Consider the following 25,018-nt stretch of genomic DNA (forward strand, 5'->3'; position numbering starts at 1 on the left):
CTGAGGAAAACGGAAATTGATCTGGTGGTCTTTGTGACATGGACACCAACAAAACTTCCGGAGCACATGCTCTGATCATTTAATATTGCGTCATTTAATATTTTGTGACGTTACACAAATAAAGGAACCAATGTGTAGTTTTGATAACACACAAAATTGTTGTGTTATTCGCCATTTGGGGATATTAGGCTTCAACAAAAGCATGCAATGGTGACATCAATACTTTCTATACATGATTAAGTTCAACTTTGTTTAAAAACTGTTGTTGCCGGACTTCATGTTTCTTGCCTCGTCAGACTTGTATGTATTGATGTCCCCGCTTTCCCAGATCCTAGCAATTAATTTGATGAACACAATGTTCATTTTACTGAAAAAAAAATCATGGCCAAAACTTTTAATCCACACATGGGCTTTCACATTTTCACTTATGACTCTCAGTGACGGAGACAATAATAGCATCTGTTACAGAAGCACTTCACAAACATCACACACTTGAGCATGTTGATATTGGCTTTTGCCAGATCCAGTAAGGGAAGTCCTATTATTAGACGTACAGGCAATGACTGTGAAGGGATATAGTCAGCTCCAAAATGAGGTTTTACTCAATGTTTGTCAGGCTCATAAGCACATTTGTTTGTAGCACAAGACAGACAGGGTCAAACAGTGATATTATTTAAATGGAGATGCTTTAGAATGGACAGGTGAAGGTAACAAAGAGTTGTTAGTCATCTTGTACTGAAAAACATGATTGTAATTATGCACTGCATCCTCCCTCCTGGTAAAAAAAAAAATGCTGTGTCAGCTTAATGCAGTAAGCAAGCTATACTCTGTGTGGCTGTATCAGTGCAAATCTGAGTCTGTGTGTGGGTGTGTGTCGTAGGGCCAAGCGCCTGCCTACTATCCACTGGGAGGCAGTGCTCCTCTATAAAGGAGACAGATTGTCAGCGCTTTGGTCAGTTTCTGGAAGCCATCTGGAGCTGACATTGAACACACATAAACAAACACTCAGCCGTTAACATGCTATAGCCCCGCAGTAGAGAGAGCTATGAAATACAAATCCCCTTTACACACTGCAGAGCTAGCATAGCTTTCTATCACATACTTAAACTAATTTAAACTTAAGCTGGCCTTTCTTTAATGATTTGCTTTATTTTCATAGCAGCTCAATTAGCAACCTTTAGTTCCGATACCTGAACTGATCTAATATGTTAAATACAATTTCCTCTCAAATATCTATTTTATTTTGCTGTGAAAACATATCATTTAAACAATTGTGTATGTTCACATTTTACAAGATGACATTTGAACAATTATAATTACACTCGCACAGCACAAACCTTTCCTGAATAGAGGCACAAGGCATCATCATGTAACTCAAGGCAACATCTATAAAAGAGATGTTAGCTTTGTTATTGAGCCAAGCAGGGCTGAACTGCCCAGCTGTTGCCAACAGCTAACATTAATTAGCTCTTCTCCTGCAGATTTTTTAAAAATTGCTGTTTACAATGTAGCATTATCAGAAAAAGAGTGAATGCAACACTACACAAGTGTGTAGTATTAGTTTGCATAAGCATAATTTCAATCGAACAGGGTGTACAGATTGGGTAGTGAGTGACATGTGTTGTTGTCCCTGTGTAGCATAAGTGAGCTGATACATTACATGATTATGTGAATTCAAATATTCTGCTTGTATGAGTTTCAATACTAAGTACTGTGTATCATGCAGACAATGATATCATGACCATGTTCTGCATCCGTAAAAGTAATTGCTGAACCGTTTTATCCACACACAAAACATAACTGCCTTCAGGTCTGTATACCTGTTTTCTATTCTGACTTATTTGTTGCTTTATCTGGAATCATAAGCACAGTCAAACAATGAATCCTCTTTCTGACAATTTAAGGGCTCAACAACACCCCAAACTAACATTCAATGCCATTCTCTTCACCGTTCCTGACTTTGACAGGGCTCAGCAGTAACAACACTTTGGCGACATCTCGCAGCGACCAAGCATTAAGGGGAAGTGGACAAAGTGGGACATATACCTGGGCCCCTCCCGTCTCCCCATGGCAAGGCTGGTCTGATCTCAAACACACAGGCAGGTAAAAGCATGCACAGGCATGAGTGTGCATTCATTATGCATTCAGATAAATGGTCTGTAGGTAGTGTGCTTTCTTATATGCATGCCATCTGAAATGCCAATCTCCCAACCCCATTTTTACCAAGGATTTAAACCAGTGTCCATTGGCCCCCTTTCAGCACAGCCATGCCTACAGCCATAGGAAGAGGGGTCAGGATGGGTAAGAAGGTTCAGACAGCCTTCATCATGGCTCATGCTCACTCTGTCTGCCAGTTGATTTTCAGGGTCTGCATTCATTCTCAGAATTAGAGTACTGATGCAGGATCACCAGCCAGCTGCCCTGAGACTTCTTAACTACAATGATCTGTGAGGAGAAAACTGATAGTGGGTCTGAATTCCTCTTCTGATACTGTGAATGAGCACAGACCCAAGTGTGAGGGGGACAACAGTTGTGACCCATGCAGCAAAATCCATCACCCAGCAAGCCTTACCCTGTCCTTCACTATGAGACACTTTGCAAGGGGAGGAGACAGACAACGGACACAGAGTTAGTCAGGATTTATACTGGGGAGAAAATTCTCTGAGGACACAATAGCTCCACCCCGCACAGTAGAGTAATGCCCTGAGAAATCAAAGTTAACAAAAATCATGACCTATCAGGGACTCCCTCTGTTCAGTTAAGCCAGTAATCCATGAATGGATTTGTACACACACTGGCTCCGTTCCAATCCAATAGCTTGCTCTCTTGCATCTGATATTGTTAGTGTTCAACCCATTTTTTCTTTCAGCTAGAAAATTATAGGTCTGGCTAATAGGGGAAAAAACTAGTCTAAAAAATATTCTCCATCACCTTTCCAGGGAAGAAGTCAACATGCTGTAAACAGACAATAGAGATATCCGCACAAGATTTGAACACAACCAGCATTTTAACTTTTAAGTGGCACAAACATCACAGACACAGCACAGAGAGAACACAAAAAAAAGATGCTAACCACTTTGTCCTCCTTTGTGGCATGCAGTCCAGGTAGCAGTGAGTATTGAGAAAAGTGACGGTGGAAGTAGAGCAGGAGAGGAAAGAACAGAGAGAAATGAAAGATCATAAAATATATAAGAAATAGAGATGGAATGAAGGTGAATTTGTAAAATGCAATAGCGGACAGATTGTAGGAAAAGTGGGGGAAGAACAAAGGAGAAAAGGGGGAAGAGGACGTGGTGCAAAAATTTGTTAATTACATTCTGCATAATCAATGCACATACTTCATATTCAATGATGGAGTGTGAGGTGGTGGGGACAACAATATGTGAATGTATGTGACCACTGACGTGAGGCTGCAGCAACATGCATGACCCAGCTTAGCATGACCTTAGCATGACTCATGACTTGAGACAGCGTCAGGATGTGTGAGGATGATCCTCAGCATGAAGACGAAACTGCGACACTCAAAGCAAAATAAAGCCACAACCTTTTCTGTGCTTTCAGTAAACCTCAATGTATACACTATAAAAATCTGTCGAGGGATTTCCAAATATTCACGTTGAAGGTGTTTTTTTGTGGCTGTTGGATTGGCACAAAAAGGTTTTTGATTATCTTAACCTCTTTGTTTTGACCTCAGGATACAAACTAATTATTTTAAAGTAGTTGCATCATGAATGCTGCACATGAATTCAAATGCAGTGTGATAAATTAAAATGTTGTTTGTTTCTAATCCCCTCTTTAATAATACAAAAAGTATGTTTAATAAAAGGGGCAAAACCTTGTGTTTGGATGGCATTCACACAGCATGTTGCTGTGATGCCTTCTGCAGGGCACAGGGCACCACTTCATTGCTACGTCGTTAGGAATTGATCCATTATTACAGCAAAGGTGCTAAAAAAAAACAGATTTTCAGGTTATTGCCTTGCTATCATTATTAGCCAATAACTGTGCATAGTGCTATATATGGTGATTTGTATCATATCCTTTAAGATTTGTCTTTTAATACTATTTTCAGAAAGGCTTTCACTTGTTCAGACTCTTTAACAGGCTCAAATTAGTATCAGTAAGATTTGTTTAGTTTGTGAAATGATGTTTGGAAATCATTTCAAAGCCTGTAGTTACATGTAATCCATTTGTAAACTGAATTTGTGGCTGCAGTACCCAAAGCTAAAGCTGAGCTTTCAGAACATATGATGACAGATTCACTTCTCACAGGTTTTACAAACTGACTACCTTTTGAAGTACTATAGTGCTATTTACAAATGTAATTTGTTAATTTGTATGGTACTGTGGTAATATTTCAATATCATAATTTATACTTTTTGTGGTACTGTTTCAAAATGACCTTTATTGTTTTTTATGGTCCTGTTGCAATACAACATTTTATACTTTTTATGGTACCACTGATAAAGATATTTTAAAACCTGGACAATCAAAAGTTAAACTATGGCTAGACACTACCAGAGGTGGACAAGAACATATTTAGCCCCTTTTTGGCTGTTGCTTCTTTATGTAATAATAGTTAATGTTCGAAAGTTTAAAAGCTTTTGTAGTTTGGGCTTTCCTCTTCACCAGCTGTGTATAGCCCATCCATAAACAACATGGATACAGCTGATGAAGCAAGTTGTTGTACATACAGTATATTTATACTCCAGATATTTTGCAGAACAGCACACTGTTTATTTCAATACTGCATTATTGTCTTTTCAGAAGGCAAACTGCTAACTAGAGGAAAACACAGAGTGCTGTTGATGTGGTAAATGAGCACACTGTAGGCAGGAGAAGGTTTTTATGTAATGAAACAAAGCTCACACTTTCCTAACCCTGTTATTCTGCTTGGCCAGCCTGGGCGACCCAGGACAGAGGCCAACACCGTCGAGGCAAAAAGAGCTTCACTTCCAACGCATCCCTCCCACACAGTATACACTCACATTAAAGCTTTTCAAACAACATAAATGGAAGACAGTGTTGTATTTTCTTATATCTTGGAAGGATTCATGATTCATATTGGTCAGTGAATGTAGAAATTCAGATCAATTGTGGTTGAGTGATACTTTAAATCTTAACTTTTATGAATAACTATATATAAAAAAGAAATTCAATGTGAGACATCGTTTTTACAATGTATTTATGTCCCCATGTGTTAAACATAAAGCAATTCAATTATAAAGGAACTAGCTATTGAATATGTTTGGTATTTGCTGTAAACCCAATTAATTTGACGGGACCCAAACAAACTCCTAAATCAATTGAAAGAATTCATATCTGCCAAATGTTGTGACACGTGAAACAATGATTAACACTGGAGGGGCACCAGCAGAGCGCAGACTTCGAGACCCTTTTCATAAATAAGAAATCATGAGTGTATCCGTCCATGTGATTCAGATGTGTCTAAAAATGTAATGGGTTCTTCTGTGGCTGATACTACAGCCTTCAACTAAGTTATCTAAAAATCTGGCTAGTGTTTTTTCTTTTATTCTGATGACAAACATCCTTGGCTGAGGTAATGGATGTACGTGTACAAATATTTTCACTGTGTTAAATTCTTTCAGCACCTGAAATTAATTCCATTTCTAAGTGAAGTGATTATCATCTCAAAGAATTAAATTCCATATTAAAAGATTAATTATTCTTATTTTTTAAAAGGCCATATTGATTGATGTTATTTTTGCACAATTTCCCTTCAAATAGATCCTTTACTTTGTTTTATAAATGGATTATATTTACATCCTGCTAGTTTCATCTGTGTATTTCCATGTAACAGTCTGTTTGCTGTGAAAGTAATTTAATGGCTTTATCAACCAGGGTAATATCTCCATCCCCTGTTCTCACTTGTCTTTGATCTCTACATACTTGTGGTGTCAGTGTGAGTTCAGGCCCAGCTGGGCTAGGCGGATCCTGAACAGATTGGGGATCAGCAGGCCGAAGATGGAGGGCCCATAGTCAGGTACGATGCCCAGGGGGAGGTCTTCTCTCATGGGTTGGAGCCCAAACAATGCTTGAATGGAACAAGCCTGAGTCTTAAAATAGTGCAAACAAGTTTGGTGAAGGAATAGATGCCACAAAAATCCATCGTGGTTTAAACAAATGTTATAATTTGTTGATTTGATGTGGGGCTTTAATTTATCATAGAGAGCCGAACCTTAGAGGTACTCCTCACTCCTCAGAGTCCTTAGTTAATTGTGGGTTTATGTAAACGGATGTTTTGTTTGTCTATTTGTTGTTTTATATTTACCAATGCTCTGTTTCCCAGAGACGCAAGACTCTGGGGTTCAATTTACTTTTAATCTAGCGCCCACCAGCAGTGAATTGTCTCTTACCAAGACATTTATGGATATGCATGTTCCCCATGGGATGATCTTAAATTACTTGGATGATTTCTTGAACGTTCATCTTGCTCCATTATCAGATTTAACACTTATGTTCATGACTATACTTGCAAAACTAAAAACATGTCGATCAGCTCCAGTTATAGTTTGTGTCTAGTGCTAATTAGCAAATGGAGCGAGCTTAACTGCTAAACTAAGACTATTAAGACTGTAAACATTATTTACCATATATTTCCATGTTAACATTTTTATTGTGAGCATGTTAGCTTGCTGACTTAGCATTTAGTTCAAAGCACTGCTGTGTGTACAGCCTTATGGCACTGCTAACATGGCTGTTCACATTCAGCTGTTGATGACATTCACTACTATGTAATCTAATGAGCAGTACAAAAGAAATGTTTAATGGCAACAAAATCAAACACTTACTGCCTAGGTTTAAATACTAGCTCCACTGTCTGTCCTGTATGTTCTAAAACTTTTATTTTCATGAATATTACACAGTGAAATGAACATGTTTACATTTGTCACCAGAGAGTTAGGTGTTTACATTTGCCATTTGCAACCAGTTCCACCACACTGAACGTAGTTTTTGGAGACAAAGTTAAACAACTAATCTTGCAAGCACCAAACATAAGCTTTGCAGAGAAAGCAAAGAGATGGACAGCAAAGAAGAGGATGACGCTGCAAGAGTTGTTTGCCATATTTGGGACCTTTTAATTTTTTTTTTTGCTGTGAAACTCGGATGCTATTCTGAAAGTTGCAAATACAACTGCCGTCCTTCACTAAATCTGAACAACGTGCCTTTTTTTTTTCTTTGTATAGGCATGTTGCTTGAGAAGGTCAGCCCTGTCACTGCTGGTTTGATGGTTGCAGTGCCATCACAGGAGACACAGAACAACACAGATGATTTCATGTTCAAGCGAGCTAATGAGCTTTGATCGATTTATAACCATTCCACAACACAACACCACAGCCTCAGACACCTTAAAGGGCCCGTGACTGGTGCCAAGCCATTCTTCTCACACTTTGGTGAGATCAAAGTGTGACAAAAGTGTGGAGGCAACAAAGCAGACAGCGACAAACACAGAAGCAAAAGGACCATGGGCACATCAGCTATAGCAGGAATGAGGTGACTGTGAGTTGGAGAAAGGGAGAGGGGGAGGTCATGGGTCAGGTTACTCACGTTGTTGGAACGCAGAGAGACCCGCCCTCCACAGCGAGCGCAGAATTTGGTCTGGCAGTAGGAGCAGAGGTGGCCGCAGCCGTCGGCAAACTTGGTCTTGCGGCAGATACCGCAGGTAGGCGCATCGTCTTTTAGCTGGGTCTGCTGACGTTGCGTCTCCGCCCCAATGCGACGCACCTCCTGTTTGTAGCTCTCAAACTGCTGGTGCAATGTTCTGAGGGGCGAGAAAAGTGGAAGATTGGCCATATATGCGTGCGTCATGCATTCACAAACTTTTTGTACTTGACAAGCCTAACCCTCCAATGCTGTTCAGACAGATCTTCCTGCCTGAATATCCTTACATTCATAAAAACAAAAACGCAGAGGGACATAGTGGAATTTTTTAATAACTGAATTTTTTTTTAAATAAATAAATCTAACTGAAACAAAAGCAATGTTATGCATGGACATATTTGAGAACAACATTTTAGTTTGGGTAAAATAACTGGCAATTAGAGTGTCGCTTGAAAGGTGGCTTTTCCAAAAAAAAATAATCATACACGCAATTAAATGAAACTTCAGCTCAGTTTTGCTCTCTGTGGCTCACAGCCTTTCCCCTCCCTGCTTCCCAGGATGCCTATGATGGAAATAACCCAAGTGTGAATTGCAAATCAGGCCATGTGAAAACACCCACAATGTTTGTCTCAACAGAACTGTCAAAGGAATACTGCATTACCATACCATGGCTCTCATATAGGAGACCCAGACAGGCACTTTAATTGGCTTGCTGAGTGAGAGAGATAGAGAGGAAGGAGATGGCTTCATTCACAGCTTTGCAGCCAATTTGCCTATTTGTGGAAGCAGACAAACTTTAGTTAAGCCTCTGGCAGCACACAGACTTTACAGTCATGTCTATGAGTTGTTTGTCAAAAAAAGAATTCATCAAGACAATGCAACAATCTGGCATTCACACTTTGCAAGTAAAACTTAGAAATGCAAACAAAAAATAAAGTTGAATAAGTATATGGTCCACCGGTAAGCAGGACACTTCCTGTAGCCTGATTAGTCGTTCAGCGTGAGAAAATCATCATTTAAAAAAATCCGACGTACCAAGATCCTAAACTAACATATAAATTCCCCTCATCAGTCCAAAAAAAACAGAGTGATTCAGTTCATAATAATCCCATCACAATTCAAACTGGATCACCTGGATGTATTGAAAGCAGACATGTCTTCCTGTTTGTTCTCCTCAGATGTTGGGTAGGAAACAGGTAGAAACATAACTCCTGATCCGGGGTCAGCACCTTTTGGTGGTAGGAAACATCAAAGCGATAACAGTCCTCTACCATGACCTATTCAAAGTCCAGGAACAATGCTGTGCCTTTCCAGAATACGTTTGAGTTGGGAAAAAAATCTGTCTTTTTCTGTGTTAAAAAGCAGGCAGTCCAAACGATACGTAATGTTATTCCCATAAAGGCTGAAGAAAAAAATGTTTTATTAGTTGCCAAACAGAAACTTTTTAAGTCCAGAAAATTAGATGACAAGACAATTGTACATTCCTCTTGACTCGTGCCTTTCTGTAAGTAGCTCTGAATAGTGCTGGAGCAGAAACAGCAGACTGCCTCCATACAGAGCTGGAACCGGGAGGTGACTGGCCAACTGGGACACATTTGGCCAGTCAGCTGACAGAGAGAAAGCTGGAACAAGGACAGCTTTTTTTGTGACGTGGAATGTTGAATGAATGTAAAGATAAAAATGTGATCGAAAGGAATATTTTCTTGAAATAACACATTGATGTTAAGGTTAGAAATTTAAATATCCTCTCTCACACAGCCTCGACACCTTTGATCTTTTGAATATTATCATGTCTTCTATGCAGTTTTCTCAAATATTTGGTGTGTAATGTTTAGTTCAAATGCTGAAGTTTTGTAATGCCCGAAGGGGACTCGTTGTAATAACCGTTGGGCTCAACATCAAAGCATCTGCGTCATCTATAATGTAGAAGTTAGTCAAATAAGTTAACCCAACAAAGATTGTCCCTGTACCATGAGAACATAGTTTTATACAATTACACACATTTTGGTCTCGTTATCCATCACCAGTTCAGACTGTGCTTGAACGTGAGGCTTTGGACCTAACAAACACAGATAAAAGTGTCTTCACTCAAAATGTTTCAAGAAGGCTATGCTTAAAATACTAGACAGAAATAATAATACATGGATTTTGGAGTTGACACAAACCAAGCTAAACTGATCTGTACGTAATTCAAAAGGAGAAACATCTTGACAGTGCACAGCAGCAACGTCATAAACATGACCTCTGACCCTAAGAAGCAATATATCCTGCCAATAGGAGCCCAGCGGGTGAGCCCAGCACCATGGGAACAGCTGTCAGAAACAGAGGGTGCACAGCCGGTTGTCATGGTAACGTGGTGGCGTCAAGCACTAGGAGTCAGTGGGTGTCAGTGCACCAGCTGTTCTTGTTCTTAGAGCCATGGTTTCATGCAGTATTTTTACCACTTCCACACATTCAGCAGACATGCACTGTTTAAGCTGAACGAGGTGACGTTTACCAGTGTGAAAACAAATCTGTGTCCTCAGCCTATATCTCAAAAGCAGCTCTGCAGCTGTGAGTAAGGTCTCATCATCTTTGACTGAGAATCTCTTGATAGGGATGTCAGGTCTGGACAATTTCCTGTTCATTTGTGATGAAACTCAAAACATATCTTAAATGTTAGTGAAATCCGGGCCAGACAACATTAGATAATATCTTTAAAAATACTTGCATCATTTCTGCATAACACTTCCCACCACTCTTTTACCAAATTGGACCTATTGTGGGTTTCAACCTGTTTTAATGTGTTGCTCATCTGGAGGCAGCACAAAAAGGCTGCATCATAGCAACAGCACTGAATGTGGGAAGGTAACATGCCCTCACAAAAAGTGCAAAGAGAAAGCGGAGTCCTTTAAGTGACACACAATGTGTCTGTCCAGACTCATGGACTCTGAGTCAGCACGCAGTTCCCACATCCATCACGCTTTCTTTCCACCTATATCGTATCTTGAGTTATGTTAAACTCAACCATGACTCAGCAGGAGATGCATGAGTGACTCCAACTTAATCACGCTGTGAAGACTTGGGGAAAGATGTGCTCTCAAGTTAGCCAATGGCTTGAGTGACGGTTACCGCTGCAACAAGCTCAGTCGTCTCCATGGTAAGAAAAGAGTTGTGAGGAGGCAATAGATGTGCTCTGAGCACCTATAAGATTGATTTAGCTCATTTTATTTTAATCCCAGTCCCAATTTAGTCGTCTTTAACTTCACGAGGATCAGTTTTCAGTGAAAAAGCTCAGATAAACCCACTGTAAGCTACCTGCCCCACGCCAGCTAGCACTAGCTAATAAACTCAGTGGAATATTGAGCAGCTCCAGAGCCATATATTTTTAAGAGGTTTGAGGAGACCAAAACCAAGCTCGAGCAAATATTACACGAGGTGCACAGAAATACAACCCTGATGAATGCTAATGTCTGTCCATTTCTGATGGATGTAACAGTACAAGTTGCCACTTCTTTACCAAGGTGAGCCAAGATCAAATAATGCAGAACAAACACTTAAGTCCAGCTAATTTAAATCATTAAGTCCAAAAGACCGACTTCTGATCAGTGTAATTACGTTTAGTAGTCTAATTTAACCACTTGTTAGCAACCAACGATGACAAATAGGCTTTTACTTTGTATCAAGCCATTTATCAACCTCTAACCTAGGCTAACCCTGAAGTTAACTATATCTGAGTTAACTGAGCAGAAACTCAAACACACCCAACTCCACACTAAAATCATAATATTTCTGTATGTACAGGTTGCTAGCTGGACAGTAAAGAAGACTCTGCATTTCAATATAACAGCTTTTAAGTTATCAGGAATGTGTCCTTTTTTGGGGCAGATCTTAGGCATGCACTCCCCGCCCTTAAGCTCAAGCGCTAAGCTAACGTGTCTGTTAGAGTACACGGTACACGAGGCGACAGTACTCATGACTCAAAAAAGTAACATATTGATATTACTTAAATGTTAATATCATTACACCTGTAGCATGTGGCGATGGTAGACATTGACCAGGGGGCTCCAAGTGGTGTGAACCGGCTGAACTGTGGCTGTCTCCTCTCTCCACATCAACACCATAGGCCAGCAGGGACAGCCAAAGAGCCAGATGTGGGTTAGCCCTGTTTTGGCCTTGTCAAAACAAGTATGCAAATGAGCACACCATTATATATACTCACACACACATAGGTGAATATAAACAATGACACAGACAGAAAACCCACATAAACATGTACGGGTTTGCCTTTGCCTCGGGCCTCGCATATTTAACACAGCATGTCCAAGGACTCCCTTCCTCTCTCTCCCTTTCTCACTCTTGTTCTCTTTATCTCTCCCTCTTGTGTCTCCAGTCTCCTTTCCAGTCGTTGGTGTGGCGTTGTTAATTAGCACCGCTATGAATACATGGCCCAAGGATGGGGAAGAGGGAAAAGCTGTGTGTCTGTTCGTGTATGTGTGTAGTGCAGTACTATTTCTGTCTCATCAGCTGATTCCTGGTGACGCTTTGCAGAAGAGTCTTCCAAAGTTGGAGGAGACACAAGAAGTTAAGGCCCTTTCAGACTCAACACAACATTAAACCCTTTTTTTCCAATGCCTCTTGCTGCTTCGACTAAAGGTAAACCAAGCAAGGAAGGAAAAATGGTGGAAAAACTTGTGTTTGTCTAAATCCCTGGACTGCACGACACAAGTTTGCTCTTGTATCAGGACCTTGGGAGGAAGGCCCCGTCTTGGAAACACATTTCCAACCAAGTCGGCACATCAGGTGTGCTAACGGGGCTAGTGCTAGTGCAGGCATCTCAGCACGTTTTTGAAACTTCTTTACTATGGAAACACATGTTAGGACCAACAAAACAGTAGATTTATGATTTCCTATTTGTATTTTAAACTTCACTTTAAAGATGTAAAGACCACCGTAAAATTCTGGTTATAAGCCGCTACTTTTTTTCTCAACTTTGACCCGAGTGGCTTGCAGTTTCCGCTACCTTTGAGACTAGCAGCGGCCAGTAGTCGGGAGAGTTCAGTCCGTCTACACAAGTGGTTGTAACAACAAAAAGCAGTGGTGCAGTTGTTGCATTCTGTGTGAAAGGCCCTTTAGTTGAAAGAATCCAACAAGCATGCTGCATAGGAAAAAATGTCCGTGCTTCTGATGGAGCTTGAGACCGTGAAGACGACAGACATGTTGACACACGCTGTGGGGAGGCAAAGAAAGGAGAAGTTATGGGTGGAGGGGGAGTGATCAGAAGGGCTAAATGAAAGGAAGCAGACATACAGGGAAAAGACACCCTGGGGTAAAAAGGGAAGACAGAAAGAATAGGTAAGAAGTGATTTATACACAAACCCAGAAGTCTTCCCATATCAAAAAGAGATGGATAGATGTGTCTGCATGGGAGGAGGAGGTGATGAGAGGAGAACAAGTGGAAAAGCAAAGGATGAACAAAGAGAGCCAAGACGGAAACAAGCGTGGGCCAGAGACCAGTGGAAGAGAGAAGCCGATGCATCCGGAGCCATTCTATAAATACCACTTGAGAAGAGGAGAGGATGATGGAAATAGGATGGAGACATGGTGATGGAAAGAGGAAGAGGTGGAGAGAAAGGAAAAGGAACAGTTAAGAAAAGCAGTAACTTCGGATATTTATTGTAAATGAAGACTGAAGTTATTTGTAAAAAATAAAAGTAAAATTGAAACATTCCTGCTGAAGAGTGGTTTGTAAAAGTAATGAAAAGAAGGAAGGAGAGAGCAAAGGGAACAAGAAAGAGCAACAGATGGATGCTTAACCAAATGCAAACATCTTCTTTGTTTTCTTGTTTGCCTTGCCATGGTGTTGTCAATGACGACTTTTACACATTTGGCTCCCTCCACTGTCAAAAGGCTATAACATAGTACTATCGTCATATTGCTAGCAGAAATAAACCACCCAGCTGGCCAGTGTGTATTTATCTATAGGGCAGCCATTTCTCAAGAAATCTGGTCAATCCTTTCTGGCTCGATAGGGTTTGATTCCCAGCTGTCATTCTTTGCAGTAGCCAATGCTACAACCACGTCTGAATGCTGGATTCACATAAACCTGCTGGTTTAGTACACAGCTCAAGGGAGCAATGTTAAATCAAACCTGAGGTGTCGTGTCCTCCATCTTTTATTTTCAAAAGACTCTAGACTCTTGTTTAGGCATTGGACGAGAGAGAATTTCATCATCATGGCGTTTCATGTTATTGTCCCTTTTCAGTCTCTCTCTTTTTTGTATATTATATAGTATAATAATATATTGTATTATAAATCATTGACTGAATGAAACACACAAACAAACAATCCACCAAAATATGCTTAAAACTCCTAAAATAACAATAAAATATCCCTTCAATGTTTTGTTCAGGAACACATCTTTAGACAGACATCCTTTTTTTTTTAGCGAAAATCAAACTTTAAAAAAAATGTAATCTTCAAACAAAAAATCTTAAATAAGGTAATTATGAATCATAGGGTCCCCCTGTATCAATGAAGGATACATACATTATTTTTAAATAGACACATTGTGTGAGTTTTTTCTTAATTACTATTAAATCCCGATTCCCCCCTGCACTCCCCCTGCATGATACCATATCTCATACCTCTCTCTTATTTTCAATATGGATTGCACTCGGTCATTGCTAGATCATTGATGAAAAAAATGTGTCTTCCACATCCCTATATGTAATTTCCCTTTGTACTGTCCTCTTCTTCTTCTGTTTCTTTCTCTCTTGAATGCTGAGACACAACGCCTCTCACCTCACACAGACTGCTGGGTGCAATAAGAATCTAGTTGGAGTAGTTATCGAGTAATCATGGACGACCCCTATTCCCCTCACTCCATCCCACAGAGGCCTCGGCTGGCAGCCCACTCCTCCTCCTTCTTCTTCACTTAATTTTCTGGAGACCCCACCTGACTCCACACATGACAAGCTACAAATAAAATAAACTGTTAAGTGGCATCGTTATTGCTGCGCAAGATCTGCTGCTAGCAAGCACCATGGTTTATTAATGTTCAAAATGTTGTGTTTGAACGGCGCATGCTGATTCATGATTGTTTTGTTAGAAAGCTAATACAGTTTGTGGTTGTTTGCTGGTTACTTTATAATTTTATTCTATTTTATTTGTATATTATATTATATATATATTATATTATATTATATATATATATATATTATTATTATTAATTGTCTGATTTAATTTGCTATATTGCAGTCTTTATAAGTTGTAATCCTTATTATACCATTTAAAGCATGTTGTAACTTTGCCTTTAAAGGTATTAATAATGTCTATTATTTAATTGTATTATCTAATAGTTAGCCCTGCTCTGGCATGTGCAAACTAACAGTTAGATGGACACGCTGTAGCTATAGTATTTGAAGATGGGTGTATGTACAGCTTACCATGGCCACTTTAAGGATAACAGGGAGATATTGGTTGACTAGTGAGTTGAAAGAAAAACCTGAGTGGATAAACATAATAAATGCAGATGCTTTTATTCAGAGCACTAGATGCCACTGTTTTGATTCATAGGCAACATTATGTGTTACCAGATGTCAACACGTATGGGAGATGTTGGAGTGAATTATTGGTAAGCATTGTCCACCACCATCATCAAAACACCAAATAAGGGAATACCTTTTACAATTAGGTTTGGTATATTTGGATTTCTCTTTTTGAGGAACCAAAACAGCCTGAGAAGTGTTCGTATTTTGTGCTTTCTGAGAGAGCTGATAGCCAAACATGGTCTGCATAAAGCAACAGTACATTAGGTGTGTCACAGCCACATATTTAGGCGCAAGTCAACTCTTCCTGATACATTATTTAACAATGAACAATGATCTAAAAAAAAAAAAAAACATGGGGACATTTTTAATGGTCTTATCAAGGGGGACACATTTTTGTCCCATTCAATCTTTTGTGTGACCGCTCATGATATAATCCCATCACTTCTTCTCACCACAAACACAGAAATGGAAGGAGAGAAGGAGAGAGATGTAGAGAGCCTGGTCAGCCAAAGTAGAATGCATTCTCATTAAACTTTAACGCTGGGGAGGTCTGAGAGCACTAAAGAGGCTACTCACAGAGGCTCGCTCAGGTCTGTCACTTTAACACACTCACTCCTAGTCACGCCCAGCCGCACCATCTCCTCCCATCGTCTGTGAGTGAGAAAGGCCATGTCCTGGTTCTTAATCACATTGCGTCCCCCTATGTCTTTGCTGCTAATGATTAACCAAATCAGCACAGCTGTATAAACACACAAACGTAAGGCCGGTTCCCAAATTGTACAAGATAGTAAAAGGCTTGGGGCTTGAAGAGGTATTGGACAATTGAGTTTGTCCACACCAAACTGGGATTGTGCTATCTGAATGCACCTGGCTTTAAAAAGTCACACTGTGTGTGTGTATGTGTGTGTGTGTGTATGTATCAATCATATTGAATAGGTTGCTTCACAATTTTCTACAGATACATTAATGGTTATCTCTACAATATATCTACGCAACATTACTATAGCAGCAAACAACAATCTGCTATGTATAGACAGTGGAGTCACTCTCCCTCTGTCTGTGTGGTGTGCTCATACGACGGTTACATCTGATAACGCCGTCCTGACCGACTGTTAGCTATGTTACTGTTAGCACTGCTAGCTTAAAGCCACTGGCTGAGCCGCCGCCATGATGAAAGTTTGGAGACACTGGATATGCATTAATTTAGCACTTTTAAGACAAATTCTGACATTTTGACAGTAACCCTTTCAGAATAAACCAGAATAATGAATGAAATTTGGGCAGGTGTTCAAATACAGATTGCATTCTTTTACTTCCTTTGGTGCTGAGATTTCTGTCTTTTTCACTCACGTTCTGGCCTGCATATAGTGAAAATGCACACAAGCATGTCTGCACACTTACACACGCACACACAGGTGAACATGCATACTAAAGTATACTCAAATGTGCACTAGTGTGTTATTCTTTTTTTGTTAGGAGTGCAAATGAAAAGCTGAGAGGCAAACACAAGATTGAAGCTTCTTGAGACTGGCAGCAGAGATGACAACAGATGTAGACAAACTCAAATAGTACTCACACACACTGGTATCACACAAACACAAATCATGTACATGCAGATACCGTTACACCGCCACACACACACACAAACACACACACACACACACACACACACACACACACACACACACTGGCTTCCATTCCTCCAGGTGTTGCAGCTACACCCGACTGCTTTTGAGTTCTTTTAATTAAGCGCAAAGTGTGAAGATCCAAGCGAGCACACTCTGAATACACACACACACACACACACACACACACACACACACACACACACACACACACACACATATGGAGCTTCTGTATTTGCACCCTCTCCAGCTGCCTGAAAAAACAGTGGAGGCTGGCAGCAAAGCAACAGGACAAACTGTACTGTGACACAGGCATTCTGTCTTTGCAAGAGAGTACATTCCTTCTGCGAGCTTTCATCCACAGACCGACAAAACAGCAACACCATCTGGGTTTGTGGTGCATTTTGTGTGCTACCTCGGCAAGTACTGCAGTATACATGCTCTCATACTGTGTCTGCATGTGAGTGTGGGTATGTATGTGACAAACAGTGCTTGTATATGTGTTCACCTATGTGTATATAGGAATAAGCATGGTTTCTCATTTACATTATGATCAAATTATCACACACACACACACACACACACACACACACACACACACACACACACACACACACACACTCACTCACTCACACACACATCAAATCATATATCTGCATTTCAGTCTGTAATTAGTGGAATTCAACAGAGGGTGAAAACTGAAAGAGGTTAACAAGAAAAAAAGAGGTTTCGAACATCAACTGCAGCCAGCGAACTGAATATTTAAATATTTCAGGAACTGCTTCCAAGTGTGCGCTATTTTCAGACCTGATCCATAATTCAACATTAGCATTTTTCTCACAGAAACCTTAAAACTCTTAAGTCTGCTCAGAAAAATGTTTCTCTTTATCTCAGCAGAAAGTACTAAATTGGGTTTAGTAGAAATCCAATTTTTCTTTTTCAGATTTTTGACTAAACTAAACATACTGGTATAGCTACAACAATTTCCAGCTGTGCAAACAAGTGGCAGCTATCAATAACCAAGAAGATATTTGAAACTGAAAAGAAATATACAAATAGAAATAGAAGGACAAAATATACAGTTGAACATTGGAAGAAAAAAAAACATTTGCTACAAGAAGCATTACTCAATATTTTGATTGAAATGTTTTTTGCAGAGTTGAGTATTTTTGTCTGATAAACTCTTTAAACTTCCTGCCTCAAACAATTCAATCCTGTTGTAACTTCATGTTGGTATAAAATACACATTTTACGAGTTGGCAAACTTAGTTGATTTAATGTGTGAGGGTCAAAACTACAGTAAGAAGTTTATAAGTAACATGACGAAATAAAAATACTTAAAACAACCTAAACTCAGCTTAGCTAACTTTTACCCTTCGGCCCTTGCAATACATCCATAGTGTACACCATAATAAAGACAACGTCACATGCGATCCCTCTATATTTTTTGCATTACAGAGTATTTGATTATTACTGATTAGTCATTGTTTGATCACCAACTGGGGGCTGTACACCATTGTATCACTACATCACTGTATAAAATAAATATATCAACGACAAGCAGCAACGAAGGAAACAATTGACAACAATTAAAATCTAAAAACAAAGAGCTATTTACAACAAGTACCAGCATATTTCACAAAGTAAACTATTATTCCTATTTGATTGATCTCTGGCTCATTTTAGTTCAATTCAGTTCAGCCTCAACAAAACCCGAAGGCTAGAAGGCCCTTGTTTTTTCCCTCTCATCAGTAAAACAAGAATGCTCGCCCTTCATGTAGATTCAATGGAGGCAACATTTATCAGAAGAGCACAAACTTGCAGGCCCTTCCTTCGGCTCAAAGGTGTCCTGCAGATGTTAAATTAAAGGCTATGGAAGAAATTCTCGAAATGTATTTGGCGACCCAAAAAAAACAACATTTTGGAATAGAGCTCGGAGAAACCAGAATCATGTCGTTAATTACTAGAAAGCAACTTATTTTATTCCTTATCGATATACAGATATTGATTAGTGCAGCATTAAGCTTTAACTATATTTTTAAGTCCCACATCAAAAGTCAATCTGTTTCTTAAATTAATGGCTATTCTTGACCTTGGTCACCAGTTGACCTCTCAGTGGACATTAGCGGCCATATCAGACAGCAACCAGGAAAGGGGCTAAACGCTGCCCTCCATATGCACCCTGAAGCCTGCAGCCTCGGGGAATCCTGGTAAAAAGATTAACAGTGTCGGTTTGTGGGTTTGTGTGTCTGTGCGTGTGTGTTTGTGAGTGTGAGACCCCTGACAGAGGCTCCTCCCACTCTTTCTGTCTCCCCCTTTTCTCTCTCTTTCCACCACTCTAATCCTTAAAACCTCTAAATCCTCCCTGCTCTCCCTCCTTCTGTGCCCTAGGTCCTGATTTCTTCTTTTGTCCATCTGGTGTGAAGGAACAAACTCCAGCCAATCGACAATCTTGTTGTATGCCACTGATCAGAAAAGTGTTTGATAAATGTTACTGAAAAATAAGACAAAAGACAAATTTTAGCTCCAATAAATACAAGTAAGGAGTGCTGACAGAGATGACTCGTGCCTTAGCTCTGCCCTAACATCAACACAAGTGGGTGCCTCCATTAAACACACCCGGCACACCAACCTTAAGGCTGTGTTGTGCGTCCACCCCCGTTTCAAATGTCTACAACCTCACTGCTGAGTGCATCAATATTTTAAACATAATTTCTATATTTACATTTTGTAAACCTCAAAAGCTCCCATGGCTAGATGGAAACATGGAGTGTTGGGTTGCATAGGAGAGATTTTCTGTTGTGAAAGGAGGAAGATTTCTGACATCACAGCATCGAAGAGGTTGGTCACTGCTGCGTTCAGCATTTCGCTCACTCCCCACAGCATGACAGCTCCCCTCCAATAATATACTCTGGATTAGGAAGTCAATGGAAGGTTTAGGAAGTCAATGTCGGCAGTCTCGGAAGTATATAGTGTATTAGACATGGACAAAGTGTTCGTTAACGCCGCAAATCAGTGACGGAGACCCCAGGTGCTGACTTCTCAGCCAATCATTAGCCCAAAACCTGTTCTGGCTCAGTAACAGATCAGGACACTTCAGAGTCTCTCATGACAGATAAAATCCTGTATCACTATAACCTTATCAATGCCAGCTGCTCAGGTCTCAGGCAACGCAGCCACTAACGCTGACCAGGTGAATAGTATGGATGTAAGTTACATAATCATCTTTTGGAGAGCATTTTTCACACATATAACATATAACCACATGTAGCAAATTACACTAAAATGTATTATGACCTTGGTAAAACAACATCAACAGAACCAAAATGGATAAATTAATTACATTTTAGTAGCCTGTATACAATAATTTTGTCCTGATTTTTTACAAGTGGACACAAAAAAACGTGGTAGTGTTGCAAGGAGCAACTGACAGTTCAATTTGACAGTTCACAACGTTGTCTTCGACAAAAAAAATTAAAGCGCATTATCAATTTGATTTTATGGCACACTGGAACAACATGCCACAGGTGATGTATTATAGCAAATACCTCGGCATTGTCTGGATGTATTTCAATTAAAAGATGAAGGTGTCCGAAAGTTAAACAAAATGGCTAAATTGTCTGTATCTTCTTCACATACCTTTTCTTCCATTCACTCTGTCCTATGTAGTAAATAGTAAAGACTGCTTCACTGCTGTTAACTATATTTTATTTGCATTTCTCCTTCGTCCATGGTTGCTGATCCCCTCCATGGTTAGCCAGATGATGAAGCGATTATTGACTGAACCTGAGCCTGTGCCTCATGGAACATTAAATACATCACTTCCTCTCCCGATGCAGCTCTCAACCTGCTTCCCTTTACGCTGCAGTCAGGAAATGAAAACAGCCATTAGAATCGAAGCAAGCCAGAGTGCTCTGGGATGCTGCTGCTGCACGCCTGCTACGGCAACATCTTTCATTATGAAGCCAGAGATTGGGCCCTCACGTGTTCCAGGGCAGGTGTGTGGATACAGCTCTGGTGGATCACGCTGCCATTGCTTGTAGTGGAAACCCCTGAGGCATCAAACTGCAACGTAACCAGCCTTTTGTATGAGGCAGCTGTAGCCGACACAGCCATCATGACGAAACACTGTCTCTAAGAGAGCAGGCAATGAGTTTAAACTGCTGTATCTTGTCATTTCCCCATAATGATCCTTTAGCTCACAGTCGGCATAACCTCGCATCCTTCTGGTTATCATCATTCCTACTCAACACAGATTCTTGGGATTTGATTAATATATAGGATTTGAAAGGTGCTACAATATATCCGGTCTATTTTCTCGTCGGTGCCGTGTCCGGTTCAGGGCTGCTAAGATTCCCAACCACACCCCATATTCCTCTCTCCGCCGGAGGGGAGCACAAATTATCGTCCACACCGCTTCACCACCGTCCGTCTGTCGAGCTTATGAAACGGATCGTGTCGCTGCCGGCCTGTGAGCTATAATGTCATTGTTGTTCCCAATATTGTCAAAGCGATCTCTCTCTCTCACACACACACACACACACACACATGCAGAGAGGGAAGGAGAGACACGCACACATATTCACTCCGCGGTTGCTAAAAAATCTACAGTGATAGAGTCACTCCAGCCTGCGTGCGTGCGTAAAACTGAGGGATGGGGTGCAGTCCCCATTGATAAAAACGAGTCGGTGAAGGATGGATAAAGCTATGCCCCCCCCCCCCCTCTCCACCAGCATTGTCACACCCCATCCTCACGTCCCTTTCTACACCTGTAACGCGTTTGACCCTGTTTCGGGTCATCTCCATTGACTGTATATTGTTTTAATTTATTGATCGATTCCAAAAGCATCGAGCCTCAGAAGGCTACTCGCTGTCTCCCTGATGACGCGGACTTCTTTTAGAGACACATCCTGCGCTGTTGCTGCTCTGTTGTGCCTGTGGGTACATTTATAAGAGCACACCACTACCTCTTCAAGACGGACCTACAAGTGCATCAGCCAGCCCACTGGCCGTGATGGGTGTGTGGTGTTAACCACAACGATGGCAACACTGGGTATTAACGGGCAGCTCGGTGTACAAGGGGCGTCTTTCTAACGGAGATTGCTATGCATTAAATGACATATAACTTCCACAGAAAGAAAGGAAAAATTTTGCTCTTACTTTAGCATGGCTTCTTCTTTATCCTCTTCCTCTTTTTGCCTCTCCATCACTGCCATGATTATCTTCCTCTCCTCCTCGGTGAGATGGCTAAGGTCCGGCAGATCCGGCATGGATGGCGGCACGGTGGGTGGGCGAGGGCCACCCTGGGGCCCCACCGAGGCGGACATCTTTTCCACCACCACCCCACCTCCTCCTCCTCCTCGGCGAGTCGTTTCGACTGACAGGTTTCCCGGAGCGTTTCCGAGCCACACCTCACGACTTGGTCCGCGGGCAGAGAAGCAGCAGCAGCCGCAGCTCTGGCGAATAGTGCAAGCCGCTCATGGTTGCAGGCACCCACGGTTGTGCTTTTGTTTGTCCTCTCTGGGTGTTTCTCCCACCACTCTCTTGTCGTCGTCCCCCCCCGGCCCCCGCCTGCCCGCCTCTGCCCTCCAACGCCCGGATTCACGGGGAGCCCATCTCCGTTTTTCACGCCGGGAGTTGAGTTGAGCTGAGGGGGGCACTGGATCACCGGCTGTCGGTCTGTGGTGCCGTCGTCGGACTGGAGCTGGATGTTAGGGCGGTATAGGCGGAGTCCGTGTACTGCCTCTCTCTCTCTCTCTCTCTCTCTCTCTCTCTCTCTCTCTCTCTCTCTCTCTCTCTCTCTCTCTCTCTCTCTCTCTCTCTCTCTCTCTCTCTCTCAGTCAATGGGAATGCAGCCCTTCTTCCTCTCCCGTTTGCGGAGGCGAGCTTACTCGTGTGAGAATGGGGTCCTCACCATCATCCCTTGCAGGAGCAGGTTTTACTGTGGCTACGCATACACGCTTACGCGCACACGTCAGCACACACACACATACACACACACACACACACACACACACACACACACACACACACACTTACACACTAAGGTTGTATTCACCACACGCTCGCGCGCACACACACACGCACGCACACAAACACACACGCTATGCACACAAAGTTCACAAGAGGAAGCGTTTAACAGCCGTAATCGATCTTAATTGTCGATTCTCGCGATATTATTTTGTCGATTAAAATAAATCCCATAATAAAGCCTGTTTTTTTTACAACCACCTGAAGCCCATCGTCAACATCGACGTGCTAACGTGGTCTGGCCACATGGGTTTCAGCACCATGGACAGCAGCTTGTCTGAACCCCAGGAAAACATCTTATGTTCTACTTCTCCCTGTTAACATGTTTTATGTTGTTTTTTTGTCCATATATTGTGCACATGCCGCTTCAATAAACTTTTGCTATACCTTCGTCTTGTCACTATATGGTGTACGTATATTATGAATCTTGCGTTTAGCCTGTCTCTGTGTGATTCTGTGTGTTTGTGTGTGCCTTCATCTTGTGTTATATACATGTTTTTGTATTTATCATATGCATGCTGTTATTAAAGATTAACTCGTTGTTTTATGATAATATTGTTTTACTATTCCACAATTATAGCCTACATTCCAATTAGACATGAAGTTTCAGGGAAACTTTTGAGAACTGTTTATACTGTTGTCAGCTAATCTCCGAAAGGGTGAACCTCCCTAGATCATACAGCTCCAGTCCATAACAGCTTCAGTCAGAGTTACTACAGCAGACAACCTCTCGGCTCGTTGTGCATTCACATCCAGACTCTCAGGCTATACCGATGGCAGAGCTGGCACCGGTTTCTCCCCCCCGCCCCCCGCCCCCCAATGACGTAATTCTGGGTGAGTGGCAGAGTCCATCCAGCAGATGGCATCAACCCCGGCTGCTGCCACCCTCCATCACGTGACGTCACAGAGGAGGTGACTGTACCACGGTGACGTCAACTTCCCGTGGTGCAGAATTTTGTCATCATTTCGTGTCGTGACTAGGGACCACCAGCCCCGAGTGACACAGCCACAGCAGAGCAGATCCTACTGCAGACATCAGACTATAAATAAACTCAGAGTGGAGCCTGTAGGAGCACTGAGAGTCCCTGCTTTAATGGTTCTTTTCTTTGGACTTGAATGATACCCAATATTAATAAGCGTATAGCATAACATGCAAAGTTATGAAATATTAAATGCCATTGGTTAATGCAATGAGAGGTGTCTTATTTAAATGCCCCGGAAGAGGTGCAACCACATGAAATTAAACGTTTAAAGACTTTCACCACATCCATGCGTCTCCTCAGGGACAGACAATGTCCTGTGTGGATTTGAGTCAGACAACCCCATGATAGCCATTTCAGTGTGAAATAATTCACAAAAACACATGGAAAGGCTATAAAAGGGTAGTGACCTTATTACTCTGTGTGAGTGAAAAAGGAAAAAGACAGATTTACCAATCAGCACAAATTTCCCACATACAGCCTTTTTCAGTGTGCTGTCTTGTTCTCTCTGGGATACCGAGAAAATACAAATGAATGGTATCCGTGCAAAACAAGAATGTAGAAAATAAAAGAGAAGTAAGGATTGTCAGTGCAGACTGTTTTTTTGGTAAGAGAGTTCCCTGCTGGATATTATGAAGCCTTTTATCAGAATCAACATTTATTATTATCACACCAATGTAGAAAACATTTTTAACTCAAACTTTGGATCAAGGAGTAATGAGCAAAGATATTTTTTTGGGGGGGAGAGGGATCAAATTGCAGGTTAGCAGCATTCTCTACAAAGAGAGGTTAGGTGGATTTCATTCTGAGCATTTATACATATACATATACATATATATATATATATATATATATATATATATATATATATATATATATATTGGTTTTCTACTGTCAGTGATGATTTGAACAAATCTCTCCTCTAATATTAAGAAATGATAGAACATGCTTTCATTGGTTACGTTACATTATGTATACTGCTGCTCCTGTATGAAGAAGACATTCCCACAGAAACAGGTGCACAGCTTCATGTCTAAGACTTTAATAAAGTGAAACACATGACCCCTAGTGGACAGTTTGCCGCGCTGCATGTAGAGGGAGATCACACAAACCGCCACTTGGTACATTATGGTTGAGGTCAGGGAAAGCTAGACTTACATTGACGGTTATTAAACAGAAACGAGGGACAATGACGGAATAATGCTGCATGCTAAAACATAAAAGGGGA

The 25,018-nt window shown here is 41.1% G+C and overlaps 1 protein-coding gene across 18 annotated transcripts in view; it reads right to left on the reverse strand.

Moving 5' to 3' along the window:
* Positions 1-22,714, reverse strand: part of LOC137792816 (regulating synaptic membrane exocytosis protein 1-like) — a 64,797-nt gene extending 42,083 nt beyond the window's left edge. For 14 of the 18 annotated variants that reach the window (XM_068588554.1, XM_068588566.1, XM_068588563.1 and 11 more), the window contains exons 1-3: positions 21,941-22,714; positions 7,570-7,783; positions 2,573-2,593 (exon numbers count right to left, since the gene is read on the reverse strand). In XM_068588554.1, the coding sequence (XP_068444655.1) occupies positions 2,573-2,593; positions 7,570-7,783; positions 21,941-22,107 (402 nt within the window). In that variant the 5' untranslated portion in view covers positions 22,108-22,714. Of the gene's footprint in view, positions 1-2,572; positions 2,594-3,073; positions 3,086-7,569; positions 7,784-8,755; positions 8,849-21,940 lie in introns of those variants that run through there. The other 4 variants (XM_068588551.1, XM_068588568.1, XM_068588557.1 and 1 more) reach the window with 4 other exon arrangements.
* Between the last annotated feature and the right edge of the window lie 2,304 nt (positions 22,715-25,018).

This window comes from Clinocottus analis, unplaced genomic scaffold, assembly GCF_023055335.1.
Source record: "Clinocottus analis isolate CAN_PGR_092001 unplaced genomic scaffold, fCliAna1.0.p SCAF_22, whole genome shotgun sequence".
Taxonomy (NCBI): domain Eukaryota; kingdom Metazoa; phylum Chordata; class Actinopteri; order Perciformes; family Cottidae; genus Clinocottus; species Clinocottus analis.